Source organism: Pseudorasbora parva, chromosome 2, assembly GCF_024679245.1.
Source record: "Pseudorasbora parva isolate DD20220531a chromosome 2, ASM2467924v1, whole genome shotgun sequence".
In the NCBI taxonomy this organism is placed as follows: domain Eukaryota; kingdom Metazoa; phylum Chordata; class Actinopteri; order Cypriniformes; family Gobionidae; genus Pseudorasbora; species Pseudorasbora parva.
The window spans coordinates 44,951,808-44,968,233 of NC_090173.1; the positions used below are offsets into that span (position 1 = coordinate 44,951,808).

Genomic DNA, 16,426 nt, shown 5'->3' on the forward strand with positions numbered 1-16,426 from the left:
CCACACTCATGGCCACCTTAAAAGTCTTTTATAGTTGCACACAGAAACAGCTTGTCTTTGAATATGATGGGATAATGGCAAGCCAAGATGGAATCTGTGAATGTCTTCCACATTTTCAGCTCTGAATTTGAGGAAAATCTGATGAATTCTGCAGAATATAAAATGAGTTAAGCTGAACATACTGTTCTTTTAATGATAGTTAAATGCTTTATTAGCAAATTATCCAAAATATTTCGTAAATGAGCGCAAAAGTGGTATATTTTCATTTTGAGGCAATCCACTGAGCTTTCTGTGGGAGCAGATTCCATGTGAGGCTGCACTGTAAACCCTAATAAGTTGAGAATACTCAAATGATTTGAGGAAAGTGATTCCCTCAATTCAATTGAGTAATGGAGTCTCCTAAAACTTGAATATTTAAGTTTACTTAACTTGGTGCTCACTTTCACTGTACTTAAATTGTTAAGTTCACCAAACTGGCTACACCAGTTCAGTACACCATGCTGGGTACAACCAATCAAAACTTCCCCATTGGTCCCAACATGCATTGTGGCATGAATAAATTATGTGTCTGAATTGTGACCAATTTTCTTTGAATTCTTACTATTTGCTGTTACTTTTGCTGTTTTGTTCTGATGTTTTTGTAGCTTGTTTTATGTTCAGAGTTGATCTGTTTATCAGATTTTTTCACCATTGTAAAAAGTTTTGTCACCATTGTAGAGATTCATACGCAGATTAGTGATGTGTGTATGTGTCTAACTAATGCCATAGATTTAAACATTTTGTGCACATAAAAAAAAAAAATTACATTAGCACAATAGTGAAGATTCTAGTATTATTAATATTTCAAAACTATTAATAACTGCTTTGACATCCAAAGCATTGGACTCTGCACAAGATCAGGAATTCTGCCTATACTTGATGATGTTATTATCATCATCAATGAATAAACAACACCACTTGATGATATTTTCTCTTGGCTTTTTGTTTCTTAACATATGTGTCTCACAAACACAAAGCAGCCAGAGAAACACTAATATTACATTATCATTTGTCAAGAGCCCAACTAAAGCAGACACTTATCTCCATCATGGTGACTTCCAACAAAACTATTATTTTCATTAAAACAGAAATAAAGTCAATCTGGTTATAAGTTAGTTCACGTATTATTGTTAGGTTTAGTAACTTACAAATTTTTACTTACCGAATTTAAGATTGCACACAATGAAAAAGTCTCCATCTTAATTTGAATCAGCAACAAGCAACAGGTGAGGCGAAAAGGACCGCCTTTTGGAAATGTCCTCCAATCAGTGAATTCGTTCTCTTGTTGCTAGACAGAACTCTTTGCATGGCCAATCACATCAAAGCAAGACCAGAGTGAGCTATTTTAATTACTTATGATTTTGAGTTCATACAACTTGAAATCTTAAGTTTATGCATTTTGTAGGTTAATAAGTTATACTAACTTATATGACTGAGTTTTTAGACTAAACTAGTAATATTTAGTCAAGTTTACTTGATTTGTTTAAGTAAAGACAACATTAGGGTTTACAGTGTGGATAATGGACAGATCTACAGATGTTATTTGGATATGTTGTATATAGGGATGTTTCTTCAACTTATTTGTGTCCCAAATGTGAGCATCTTAACAAATAATACTGAGTATATAATTAACATTTAGGTATATCTCACATTTAGGTATATGAGCATAATATTTTCCAATTAAATTATTCATTTAATTGTATTTAGGATGCATTCAATGCTAGCCATTTAATTAGCCTAAACAAAGTTAAATGAATATGCCATTTTAATTAAAATGTTATTTACATTACAGTTTAAAACTGAATACATAACTTGAGATATGGTAAGGATTTTCAATACTTGATTAAAAAAAGCATAATATGACAAATGTGTTCTCCAAGATGTGTTCTTTTGTTCCACATGGCCAAAGTTGAAGAAACACCATGTATTCAAATATTTGCCACCTTTTCTTTCCTACCCTGCCCACTCTGTGTTGTGAGGACTGTTTTATGAGATGTCCTTTAATCTATCCCAGATGAATGCATTGAGGGGCTCTTTGAATAGATCCAGGGAAATAAAACTCAACTGCTATGGACTCAGCTATGAGTACTATAAGTCAAACTCACATACACGATTAATCCCCTGACTGCAGAAAAGGCTAGAGAAGCCAAGTGTGACAAAAATAGATAAAATGTCAGCTTTTATGCTAAAGATCATTTATCAGGAAGCTTCATCCTGGCGGTTATGGTGCTTAAACAAAGAAAGCACTTCTTCACATTTATCTGTTTAGTCACGTAAAATCATGGCCTGCATTCTCAGAGTCCTTAATGCTTGCAGAAGTGAACCAGACAGCCCTAATAGTGCCTTCAGTGTGCCAAACTGATTAAGACAGACAGCCAGACCATAGCCAACTAACCATTTCTTATCTCTCGACTTACATATGTCTGAGTTCAGTGCACACATCCCCCCACCCCATGTCGATTTGTCAATCTGTCTGATATACACTACTGTTTAAAGGTTTGGGGTCAGTAGTAGAAGAAATACTTGTATTCATCAAGGATGCACTAAACTGAATAAAAGTGACAGTTCAAAGGAATTTGTAACATTATAAAAGTTTTACTTTCTATTCATCAAATAATCCTGAATTTTCTTTCATGGTTTCCACAAAAATATTTTTCAACATTGATAACAATCAGTAATGTTTCTTTATAATGATTTCTGAAGGATCATGTGACAATGAAGAAGGAATACATTATATTTTCCAACAGAAAGTGTAATAGTATTTCCCAGTATTACCATTTCTAATCAAATAAATGTAGCCTTGGTGAGCATAAAAGACTTCTTTTCAAAAACATCAAATCTCACCAACCCCAAACAGTTTTAAACAGTGACACAGGGGGCCATTCAAACAGGATGCACTCTTGGTCTAAGTTCACATAGAGACTGACATCTTTGGCCATTGTGTTACATATTGTGCTATGATTCCATTGTATTAAAAGCAATTTTTCAAGTTTCAAATGTGCAATCTTTGAAAACTGCTTTTGCATGCACAAATGTGCAAATGGCTTCTTGCTCACTTTGTTCTGCCTGTTCTCAGTAAGTTTGGTTTATTGAGGTGTGATGACTCTACACACTCAAGATTGGTATTACAATCTTGAATTGCTCTGATGGTACACTGTAAAATTTTGTGTTGGTTTTTGTTGGTTTAACTTAAAGCTACACTGTGTGATATTTTCCCCCATCTAGCGGTGAAAAGGTATATGACCATCCAGTGAATATTAGTTTCTGTTCCTCTCAATTCCGATTTCGTTTTAACTCCTACGGTGGCCAATTTAGTCCAAGATTAACATGGCTTCCAGTTCGACCTCGTTCATGACTGCCATCGAGTGTTAAAATGTGGAAAAAGCGAAGCTTGAATTTACGGGTATGTCCCTCTTTGGCTAATGTACTTTCAAGATGGAGGGGCAACATGGTGACCAGCATTCGAACCCCTCACCCGTATGTATTTTCAATGGCATATTATAAACTTAAGAAAATACTTTATTATTTGAAAGAAGTAAATATACTTTAATGAGCACACATATTTTTGAAAGAACTAAGTGTTTTTAGCTAAGAATAAACTAAAAAAGTTACACAGTGTAGCTTTAAAAAAGTAAGTAACCTGGTTGCCTTTAAATGTTGAGTTTATTCAAATAAAAAAATTGAGTTGATAAAATGAAGGAAATGTGTTTAATAAATAGAAACTCAAAACATTAATGTATCTGAACCACATAAAAAATGTGATAAATCATGAAAATAGCACTATTTGGCATGTTTCACTGCGTCATCAGAAATGAAACACACAATTACCCAATATGCTTACAACATCTCTTAATAATATTTTAATAAAGGTTGTCGAATCTCAAAAAATGTTCACTGTATTAACTCAAAATTTTAATTTCAATGAACTCAAAATTTTAAGGCAACCAGGTAACTTTTTCTAAATAATTTGTTTACAGTGTAGGAAAATGAACACGTTAAATAAACAGTCCTAATTAGTTCTGGTTTGGTCTTCTATTTAAACTAAAATGGTCTTCTATTATCTGACCACACTATATTATCATAGCAGGATACGATCTTGACGCTGACCCCATATGCACTGCGCAAACTTCCTCTGTTGGCTTGTCATGCAGGAGCATGCTGCAGTCCATCACAATCCAAGGCTGACTTTAGATTTGTGCCAAAATGTGCACGTTTTTTTAATTTAATTTAATTTATTTACTCAGCCTTATGACTGCTTCTGCCTTTAAAAAAATTCTCTAGCTTTATCTCTCAGGCTCTGGAAGCAGGCAGTGCTCAGAAAAATAGACTACCGACCAGACCCGCAATTCTCCTTACTCCTGCGCTTTTTCTCCAGCAGTTTCTGCCTCTTCTCCTCACGCAGACGTGCCTCCTCTTCCTTCTGGTCCTGACGACACTTGTGGAAGTTCTCCACCAAAACTCCCACAAACATGTTCAGCACAAAAAAGCTGACGAGCAGCATGAAAGAGAGGAAGTAGAGGAGCATCCAGGGGTTGTGATTTCGTTGAGGCTGCAGGAGTGAAGGGCGGGAAGATGGAGGACACATCCATCATATGACAAATTAGAAAAGTCATGTGAATTTAAAAATACTGAAACAGCAACAGCTAAAATGAGCAAAGCAGATCCAAACCTGCTGATCCACCCCGACAGCATCCAACCCATCATACATTATATCGACCCATCCATCCTTACAGGAGAGGATGAACAGTGACATGAGAGCCTGTGGAAGAGAGACAGTAATCAGAAAAATCTTTATTTGTTCATAGTGACAGTCTCAGGATAATTTCAAACAAATTACGTTTATATAATATTAAATAAACGTTTTCTGACTGGAGGTCCTATAAAAACAAAAAGGTAAAACTTTTATAAAGTTTTAAATATGGATCTTTTTCTTACACAAATGCATCAATTTGAATCAGAAGGCTCTATTAACCCATCAGAGCTGTGTTGAGCACGTTATTTGACGGACAGCTGCATTTTTTTTTTGTGCATTTTTCAGCTACAACTACTGCTTGGATTAACGTTAGCCTGGACTTTTTTAAATATAACTCCGATTGTATTTGTCTGAAAGATGAATGTCATATACACCTACGATAACTTGAGGGTGAGTAAATCATAGGCTTGGTTACATTTTTGGGTGAACTAACCCTTTCAGCATTCATTTTCAACATTTAGCAGCAATAGATAAAGGCTTAAAGCAGGTTGGAACTGTTTTTCTTCGCGGAAGCTTGCGGAAGAGCTAATAAAATATTTAATCTCAAGAAAATATTTTTTATTTGAGACTAGTAGCCATGTAATAAGCGGGATAATGTACACCCAGCCGGTTGTTATCGCAGAATAAACCCCTTCAGAGTGATGCAAGATCCTGATCACTCTGTCTGGGTTTATTCTGCGAAAACAACCGGCTGGGTGTACATTATCCCTTACATATATAGCACGTTCTGACCCCTAAACGCGTTTTGTAACAAAATCCAGTATTGTCCACAATCAAGGCATGACAAGTTCACGTTCTACAGCAGAAACCGACAAGCACCCTTGTTTTTTGTGAACACAACTTGTTAAGTCTGTCAATCAGTGAATCAGCGTGCAGTATTCCACTCAGTTACAGGCTGTGCTTGCTGAAAAAAGTTTCGTCTGAGTTTCTTCAAAGATGACTAAAAGGGATCGAGGATGGATAATTTTGACGAACTCAACGAAGATATCTTCTTTGGGGCGTAAAAGGAACATAAAAGCTGAAACTTTTTTCATGGAACCTTGCTAAAGCAGCTTGTTATATATATATATATATATATATATATATATATATATATATATATATATATATATATATATATATATATATATATATATATATATATATATATATATATATATATATATATATATATATATATATATATATATATATATATATATATATATATATATATATATATATATATATATATATATATATATATATATATATATATATATATATATATATAGGTTAGTTGTTATTACTTAATCAAAACAACCCAATGGGAATTATTTAATAAAATAGTTCTGTTTTTGCAAATGGTCTCTTCCCTAACCAGCATATCCATTTTTTTCCCCCAATAGGGTTATTATGCTTCAGTATGTCAAACCAATGAATAATGTGTAGTGAATAACAATTACCTGTCCCAAGTCATCGAAGTTGTACTTTCTTCGAGTCCATTTGTATCCTGCATCATCACAATCAACCTTATTGTTGATGTTGTTGGTGTCGGAACCTTCGCAATGGAAAAATTTTCCTTTGAAGAGCTGTGATAGATAATATCAATACTGTTATCAAAAAAACAAACAAACTCATATTTCTGTTGAAAAGCACGTAGTGTGTTGCAACTGAAGCAATTACCTGAACTCCAAGAATGCCAAAGATAATGAAGAAGGCGCAGCAGATCAGAATAATGTTCCCAATGGGCTTCAGGGATCTTATTAGGGTTTCCACCACCAGCTTCAGTCCAGGAGCACGATTAATCACTCTATTTAAGTGAAAAGTAAAGATACAACCTATTTCAACCTGTTTGGATTGCAGTAACATTTTTGTAATGGTACAATAGACTGGGTGACCTTTAAGATCAATAAACCACCGCTTGGTCTTACCTCTAAAATAAATTGAAATAGACTTAAGGCCTTTGCACACTGAATCCGAAATTCGCATGCAAAATTTACGCACGTCAAAAAATAAATTTGACCTCACGTTATGTCAATCACGCTTGCACACTGCCTCCGAAAGTTTCGTCAAAAAAAATTCAGAACAGGTTCGATTTTACATCCGTAAAAACGCATTTTGAGAGACGTTTTGACAACTCAGAGCCACCACACATATTATTCTAGCAAAAATACCACAAATTTGATTATATCACAGCTATAATTATAGCACAGTCTCTATAAAGCTGTGTGTGTGTGTGTGTGTGTGTGTGTGTGTGTGTGTGTGTGTGTGTGTGTGTGTGTGTGTGTGTGTGTGTGTGTGTGTGTGTGTGTGTTCGGATCCATAGACATACTGCCAGGTGTTCGGGATCAATTGATTCACGGAAATTAGTGGTCTTCTTTTTAATGTGACTCCAGTATCGCTAGCAAAGCATCAAACTGAGCCACTGACACTGAAACTTTGAATCGGTCGGTCTGGATAATCCCGCTGGATAGAAACTTCTCTACGTGATCGCAGGAGTGGATAAACCCAATCTCCTCAGGACAAACAAATCATCCTCACTAGACATCACTGTCTTGTTTTGAATTTTTTTTCCATAACGCATTTATTAATCCCCATCGGACTCAGTGTGCAAGGTCTCTGTGCGTGACAAATTTTTCGTATCACGAATACAAAAAAACGCATGCAAAAACATCGGACTCGATATTCGGTGCAAAGACCTTTAATTTTGTCAAGCTTTAGTTGAATCAGTGAGAAGGGGCTTTTAGAGTATACACATAATGCAACCACATGACTAACCTTCAGTTTATTTCCTAACTGGAGCAATGACTGTGTATCGGATTTCATTGATTGATTGCGCCTTAGACAGGCACGTTGTGACCTTTCACTGACTCACCTCAGCGGCCGAAGAGATCTTAGCAGGCGAAGAACCCTCAGGATACCAAAGATTTGGTGTCCACCTTGAGCCAGAGAGACCAGAATATCAACGAGCGCGACTAAGACCAGGATCCCATCCAGAACATTCCAGTTGCTCTTTAGATAACTCTCCTTCCCGGAGAAGAAGCCAAGGGCCACCACCTTTAACACAAGCCATATCACATCTGTACAATTGTTTTGTGGAATGAGCACTCTTTATATATAAGAAAATCAAAAATCATACCTTTACAGTCATTTCAGCAAGAAAGATCCCAGTGAAAATATAATTGGAGACACTGAGAAACAGTCGCTCCTGAAATGAAAAAAAAAAACATCATTATATACTGTCTCATACATCCAGTAGGCATAGATACAAATGGACTATTAAAGATAAGCAAACTTACAGATGGCTGCATAGTGGGTCTTTCCATAGCAATGGTTATGCAGTTTAAGGCGACAAAAACCAAGACTATGTGATCAAACATCTTGTAAGAAATTAACCTTTGACACATCATCCGAGACCTAGGAAAGAATTATACAAGTTACAGGCATGAACGTGAACCTTTGTTCAGCAGATGCTAGGAGATGGCAAATACTTACTTGCTCTGAGGAGAGAACAGATAAAGGGACCAGTCCTCATGATTTTTACACCACTTTGGTTTATATGCTTCCAATCTCCTCTTGAGACGGAGGCAGAAACTCTGTAACACGAGAGAGAGGTGTCAGCAAATTGAACAAGAACTACGGCTAATTACTACAGCTCTAAACTGCCAGGAGTTTTAAGTGTTTAAAGTAGATAAGAACCTCCTTAAAAGCATTAGTAGATTGGGTAAACCCAGCCTTATCTACCGGCGATTTGATTTCGCCCAGCAACTCAGTCTGGAAACCTGTACATTAATTTCTACTGCTTCTGTTACACTTTTGCAGGAACCAATTACAGACTGGCTTATCCACCTGGCTACTGGCGGGTTTAACACGATGACGGATAGAGAATCGATGGGTCGTTGCCCATTGATCACGCCTCTTGTGGACTGATTGTTTAAAGAACTATCATATCGCATACAAAGTCATTTGAATAATGCTAGTTTATCACGCCTTTTTTGGTCTAATTGGTTGAAGGACTAACCAATTGTGTACAGAGTCATTTGAATAATGCTCATTGATCACTTCTTTTGTGCAGTAGAAAATACTAAGCAGACTCCCCAGACCAATGTTCAATCTTAAATTGAGCTTGATCTGGTGATAGCCATACACATAAACCTGCACATCTAACACAGAAATACAGAACTGGTCAAAGTTTGGGCACAATTGTTTCTTATCATCTTAAACTTTTTTATCTAAAGTCAAGTGTATAAAAATAAATGGTTAAGCTAGACCAGATAGTGAATAAAAAAAGTGCCCAATGTTGGAGAACATTTTCTAAATGTATAGTAATGCAATATTTTACTTTTAAAAGTAAAATAGGGGTGTGATAATAGGGATAATATTTGTATTGTTATAATATTTTAATTATTATTACAATAAAAGGATCGATCACCCTAAAATTATAATTAATTTATCACTTACTCACCCTGGTGTTGTTCTAATTAAATTCTTCTTTCTTTTTCGAAACCAAAAATTGAGAATTATTTTTTTTAAATGTCCCACACGTGGTTGTCCATACAGTATAATGGCAGTGAATAGCGACCAGAATCAAGCTTTTTATAAAAGACGCAAAAGTGTCACATAATGGTTCCATGCAACACGTGCGATATATTCCAAGCCTTCTGGGGGTATACAATAGGAGTTGGTGAAAAAACAAACCACTTTTTTTTTTATCTTCTGTGATCGACCGCACATTCATTAGACTATTAAAGCTCCAATTCACTTTGACATGATACTTCCTGACAAACACAGCGGATTAGAAGTACATGGGTTATATTTCATGTCACATTCTTCTTAATGTTGATTTCACATACCTTGAGAGTCTCACAAATGAGTGAGAATCATTAAAAACATAACATTTCTAATTGTTTTCACCAAGCGCTATTGTATACCACCAGAACACTTGGAAAATATGGCATGTGTTGCATGGAATCATTCTGTAATTCTTGTGCATTTTTATAAAAAGGCTTGTTGCTGGTCACTATTCTCTGAAATTATATGGAAGAGCATTAGTGGTACTTAAAAAAAAAAATCCTTCTCCTTTTGTGGTCTGCAAAAGCAAGTACGCCTACGGCATTAGATAAACACCAGGGTGAGTAAATAATTACTTAATTTTTATTTTAGGGCGGACTATCCCTTTAAAATAACAGCTTTCTATTTGATTATATTTTATTGTAATTTATTTCTGTGATGGCAAATTAGATTTTTTCAGCATCATTACTACAGTCTTTAGTGTCACATGGTTCGTCAGAAATCATTCCAAAATGATGCTCAAGAAACATTCCTTATTATTATCAATGTTGAAAACAATGGTGCAGCTTAATATTTTTGTGGTAACATTATACATTTTTGTTCAAGATTCTTTGATGAATAAAAAGTTCATAAGAATATCTATTTCATTTTTTGTCTTAAAAAGGGGCATTAACTAATGTTAACAAATATAACATTTGATTTCCATAATGTATTAGTAAATGTTGAAATTAACATTAACTAAGATTAATAAATACTGTGTAAAAGTATTGTTCATTCTTAGTTCATGTTAACTACAGTAGTTAACTAATGTTAAAAAATGAAACCTTATTGTAAAGTGTTCAGAATGTTTAGGTGTGTCCAGACGTTCGACCAGTTGTGTATGTTGTTTGTATGTACTTGGGCCTTTATTGTAGCTCTATTGGTTCAGCTAATTTCACAGCACATGAAAAACTCAATTTTAAGACAAGACTCTTGAGAGAACAGATATCATCACACAGACACTAATAAAGGTCACTTTCCACAAACAAAGAAAAATAATTACTGTCTTCAAACTACCACGCTGAATCAATTACAGCATGCCAATTAATCTCCTCACAAGACACAAACTCCTGGGAAGACATCTTTGAAAAACAAGTCATAAGCACTGCCTGACTGTAATAAACAGCACAGGACAGGTGTGATTATCCAGCGTAAAGCCGTGACTTACATCATCCATGTGCTCTTCTGCCATGGAGTCGTCTTCGCTCAGGTTGCTGGACAGGTCAGTATGCAAGTACAGGCTTCTTCTATTCCAGTCGAGGTGTTTTTCCCAAAAGCTGCAGACGGGGAACTGGGGATCTAGAGAGCTGGGATCCTGCAGTAAGCCCCCACTGATATTGTCCAAGTCCTCATCCTCAAAACTCCCCCTGCCCTTCCCGGAGAGCAGAGATTCCCTGTCTCCAGCCGTGTCCTTTCTTCTCAAACTCGGCGCCTGTCCTGTCCAGCTGGATCTACGGCTGCCCGAGTTACTGCCTGAGTCACTGGAGTGGCACGGAGAACTTCTTGGGCTAGTCTGAGATAGTAAAAGAATATGTTATCCTTGTAAGATGTTACATTATAGTGCCCATGTTACACATACTGCTTGTTACAGCCCGTATTATCAGGGCCCTGATACTCTGTTCGAAATATTTTGGTTAGGGTTGTTTGTTTTAGCCTTTCGAGGTTTACACCTACTAATAACAAGTTCAAACAATTCACACAGTCCCCAGCATGACAGATGGGCCACTGCAGCACTGTATCAAGCAATGCAGTTTAACTCCCCAGACTATCTGGAGAAAGCATCTACTTATTTTGTGGAAAAATCTGCATCCTTAAGAATTCAAATTCTGGAGAAGGGTATAGCCGCAGCCTGAAGATATCCAAATCAGGGTAGGAGCTCCAAAATAAGGTGTGGCTTCCTCCCAGTTCAGTGCAAACTCCGCTTCACAGCAGATTCTAAAGATTGAATTGTTTGTTTGACTTTATTGTCTGTTCTGTTCCTTTAACACTAGTCATGTCAATCACAGTGCTGATTTCCTAAACGACAAAATTGCTGTGTTTCCTTTCGAGTGTCCTTAAAGTTTTAGTTCACCTAAAAATTAAATTGATGTTATTAATGACTCACCCTAATGTCGTTCCACACCTGTAAGACCTCCGTTCATCTTCAGACACAGTTTAAGATATGTTATTTTTAGTCCCAAGCGTATCCAAGTGTATGCACACTATACTGATTCATGATTCGGATCGCCAGTGTCACGTATTTTGAGTAGTTTGGCAGTTTGATATGCGATCAGAATCATGAATCAATCTGCTGATTCATAACCATTTGAATCTTTATTTCATGTTTGAAAACAAACAGGGAAGAGAAGCCAATGCTGAATAAAGTCATAGTTTTTTTAATTTTTGGACCAAAATGTATTTTTGATGCTTTAAGAGATTCTAATGAACTAACTGATGTCACATATGGACTACTGTGATGATGTTTTTATTCCCTTTCTGGACATGGACAGTATAGTGTGCATACACTTGGATACGCTCTTGGATTAAATATAAAATATCTTTAACTGTGTTCCGAAGATGAACGGAGGTCTTACGGGTGTGGAGCGTACATTAGGGTGAGTCATTAATGACATTTCTTTTTTGGGTGAACTAACCCTTTAATTTTTAGATGACTTTGTATTGATGTAGTAGTCATTTTACTGAAATAAAGCAGCCCCAGTGACATATTCGACTGACAAATGTGCCCTCTAATAAGATCATGAAATGAATTCCCATGCATTCAAAATAATGTTTAATGTAAATGTTTCTATTCTGAAACGCAAGTTGTACGTAGACAATTGGCTGAAGCCAGAGCCAATGCCGCAAGTCTCTGTGTCTGTGGCACTTTTGTATCCCCGAGTGGCCTTGGACAGCAACATGCCCAGTGCATTATGGGTGGTGAAGTTTTCCTACTTATTTGGCAAAAGGAAGGATCAAGGATGTCAGCCTTCTTTAGGTTTTCTCTAATCAGGTCTGATTAGAGAGTCTAATTTCTTTTGGATTCATCTTTCTACTGCATAGGCAGCCATTTTGCTACTAAACCTTTTAATGCTTGTTAAGGTAAATCTGAAGTAATGCATATAAAGACTTTCGACTATAAATCAAAGCTTCATATAAGCGACGTATTTAGCAGTAGATTTAGACGTGGAGTTGATATATTGGTTTATAAGATGTACATTTAGATTTTTTTTTGTAATGTAGAGCATAAAAAGGCTTATGTTGACTGCAGTATTGAAGTTTAACTCCCCAGACTATCTGCATTAAGAAATATAAACAAAACACTGTAACTGAGCAAGCTGTAATTATATATATATATACCTCAGCTTGAAACCCCTCCACTAAGATGGCCACAAGGATGTTAAAGAGAACGTAATTCCCAAACGTTATCAGAGCCACAAAGTAAAGAGCTGCCCATGGTGAGGTGGAAGCCATTCCATTATACAGGACCACATTCCAGTCTTCCTGGGTCAGAATCTGAAATACATACACAAACAGTTCGTCTAATAAACACCAAAGAACAGAGAATGGCGGATGAAAGAAAGTAATAATAATAATTTGTTATATTTATATAGTGCTTTTCTGGGTATTCGAAGCACTTTGCATATAGAAAGGAGGGGAAAAAAACGTTGGATGTTTTAATTAAATGTGCAATAGAGCAATGTTTTTTCTGTATGTGTTTTCTTGTATCTGAATTACAGTGGGGAAAATAATACAAAATTTGATGCTATAGCTCCAATTTGAATAATGTTTTGTGATGATACAGTACAAACTATTCAGACTCAGAGTTCAGCTCCTTACTGAAGTGAAAGAAATTGGCTTTCCCAGTCTAGAAATTAAGTATTTTTTAACCACAAAATGGTGTTGCGATAATCTATTGAGAATAGCTGTAAATGTGTGTGGTAGGAAGATACAATGCAGGTTCAGCAATTCAGAAAATTGTGCTGATGTAAACACTTTCCATTGTAGTGAACTGCATAGTAGCAACTATTTTAGCTCAATATATAGATATGGAGTTAAGAAATTGGTTTATGGGATATGCAAATATTTCTAAAATCATAAATAACCCTAACCTGACAAGAATAAGTAATTATTTACAACACACTTTACATTTTGATAAGTCAATATTTCACAGTATGAAAAAATGTCTACTCTATTCATTGTAAGGAAGACAGATCTATGTACAGCTAGCACCGTTTCTGTTCTGACCTGAAACACAGTGACAATGGCCCACAGCAGGGAATCAAAGTTTTTCCTGTGAGGAATGGTGTCTCCATTCTCCATCTTCAGGTTGAATTTGCATCCAAACAGATTCATTCCAAGAATGCTGCATTGACAGTCAAATAAAAATGAAAAATATAAATGTTTAAGTGAATTGCTGCAGAATTACATTCCATAAAAAAAATGCATTAATGTAGCACAGTGTTTTCTAAATAATTCTGTCAGGATTAGCTATAGTGTTGGGGACATTGTGCAACAAGCCTGGTTCTAACTGGTTGAATGAGGGTGTGGGTGTGGTCTGCACCTGAACGTGAAGATGAAAAGCATGAGCAGCATGCAGAATGTTGCCACATTTTCCATGGACTTCATCAGCACCATCAGCTGTCTGTGCAGTGAAGGGAGGAAGCGCACCAGTTTGAGAACACGGAGGAGACGAAATGTCCTCAGCACTGAAAGGCCACCATCCATCTGCCCTAGGATCTCCCACACACTGCCATCAAAACACATGGTTATATTTAGTAATTAGAGTTTATACATTTAATAGTTCAGATGAAAAAACCACAACCTCCACATTGCGTATGCATGTATGCTTACAAGCACAATATGCATTTTAACAAGAAGCCCTGCTAAAATGCCTACTATCTTTCACAATAGCATCTGGGTAGCTTTTTTAAATGAGTAAAATGATCATTATGTTTCATTTCATCATCACAAAATCTTTAATATTTATTGTATAATTTTATTAAAATATTTAATTATCTATTATCGTTCAAAAGTTTGGGGTCAATACAAATTTTTGCTGCTGTTGTTGTAAGAAATATACTAATATTAATACTTTTATTCAGGAAGGATCCAGCCAACTGATAAAAAATTACAGTAAAGACTTTTATAATGTTACAAAATTTCTATTTCAAATAAATCAATTTTTTTTTTAACTTTCTATTCATCAAAGAATACTAAAAATATATATATATATATATAAAGCAGAACAACTGTTTTTGATATTGATAAGAATTTAGAAAATTATTGATCAATATATGCAGTTTTGATGAGCATAAAATATTTCTTTCAAAAACATTGAAAAAAAGTAGTGAGTTATTGAATGTTACAATATAAAATAAATATATAATATATAATATAATTCCCTGCTGAAAAATCCAGCATTGTCGGTGACCAGCATAAGGTATATTTTGCATGCTGGGACTGGTTGTTGGTCACCAACATAAAAAGTGGAAGGACTAGCTACACCAGATCGGTTTTGCTTGAGAACAGACCTACACTATAGACCAACACTATACCAGCTCTGGCCAGCCTGGACCAGCATGGAATTCATGCTGGATTATTCAACAGGGGTATAGATATAGATATAGATCTTACCTTATGACTACAATAATTCCATCAAATACGTTGTAGGGGTTCATGATGTATTTGAAGACACCAAAGGCCAGCAGTTTGGAAAAAACCTCAAGGACAAATATGCAAGTGAAGATGATGTTGCTGATCTCCAGAATAGTTGTCAACACCTCGGGCTGTGAGAGGAAACAGAGCCACACCTCATTACCTTCTGCAAACCAAAGTCATGCCAAGATACTGCAGGGAATACAACATGTGAGTGACCTTAATCACTGAGCCTCATAATGGAACCTTCACACACCTTTACTCTCACATCATCACATGAAATGCCTGAGGGTGGGAGTCAGAGTACTGTATATAAATACAGAGAACTGCAAAACTATTGAGCACAGTCAAATGATAAATGGAGTGTTTATTTAACACAGTACCTCTGGGCCAAATGAGAAAGATATTTCAGCTCACTTATGAAGAAATTACAATTGTTCACTTTTACACAAACAGCTCCAGCGCTGAGCTTGGATAAGCAAAATTAAACCCTAAGCATTATAAGCTTTTTTATTGAGAGCAAAGCCACACTACTTCTAAAATCTGTCCATCATAAGCAGTTTCATGGCCAGAGAATTAGTTTCATTACATTTGCTGATGCAGACTGTACCAACTCTTTAGAATTACCACTGCACTCTTCAGTTCTTTAGCACAGTGCAAATCAATGAACGCATTCTAAAGAAGGCATAAATGGTATGAAGCTTTTAGTTCTGCTGCCCATTATAAGAGTAGCATTCACCTGGATACTGTTCACATTAACACACTGTTATCAAATCAATATGTCAAACTGTTAGACAATCACCCTTGCTACGGGCAATCTCTCTCTCTCTCTCTCTCTCTCTCTCTCTCTCTCTCTCTTTCTCTCTCTCTCTCTCCTCATTTAGAGGATAATTTTATGTTTATTTAAATAAGTTTATTTTTAGTTAATAATTCCTACTACTGAATTGTTATAAGCACGCCAGGCTCCACTCTCTCCCAGACACAGAACATCAATCGCTTTACAAACTAACTTATAGCAGATTAACAATATTAATCACAATCTCTTTACGCATTAGGCTCTATGCCGAACATCACATAAACAAACAGGAAACCGGGACTCATCGGCTGTACAAACTGACGGCGATCTCTATAGACTTTTAAGGTAATCAGCTGACCTAGCTTTTATTGTTGTCATTTTATTCAAATTAA

General features: G+C 35.9%; 1 protein-coding gene across 2 annotated transcripts in view; it reads right to left on the reverse strand.

The window, feature by feature from the left end:
* The window catches only part of LOC137045063 (voltage-dependent T-type calcium channel subunit alpha-1H-like), a 55,442-nt gene that overhangs the window by 12,462 nt on the left and 26,554 nt on the right, over positions 1–16,426 (reverse strand). For both annotated transcript variants that reach the window (XM_067421525.1, XM_067421532.1), the window contains 13 exons: positions 15,218–15,369; positions 14,145–14,330; positions 13,829–13,946; positions 12,941–13,096; positions 10,773–11,117; positions 8,270–8,370; positions 8,074–8,191; positions 7,914–7,982; positions 7,650–7,831; positions 6,458–6,584; positions 6,238–6,363; positions 4,709–4,798; positions 4,375–4,588 (listed from right to left, as the gene is read on the reverse strand). In XM_067421525.1, coding sequence (XP_067277626.1) covers positions 4,375–4,588; positions 4,709–4,798; positions 6,238–6,363; positions 6,458–6,584; positions 7,650–7,831; positions 7,914–7,982; positions 8,074–8,191; positions 8,270–8,370; positions 10,773–11,117; positions 12,941–13,096; positions 13,829–13,946; positions 14,145–14,330; positions 15,218–15,369 — 1,984 coding nt within the window. The remainder of the gene's footprint in view (positions 1–4,374; positions 4,589–4,708; positions 4,799–6,237; positions 6,364–6,457; positions 6,585–7,649; positions 7,832–7,913; positions 7,983–8,073; positions 8,192–8,269; positions 8,371–10,772; positions 11,118–12,940; positions 13,097–13,828; positions 13,947–14,144; positions 14,331–15,217; positions 15,370–16,426) is intronic.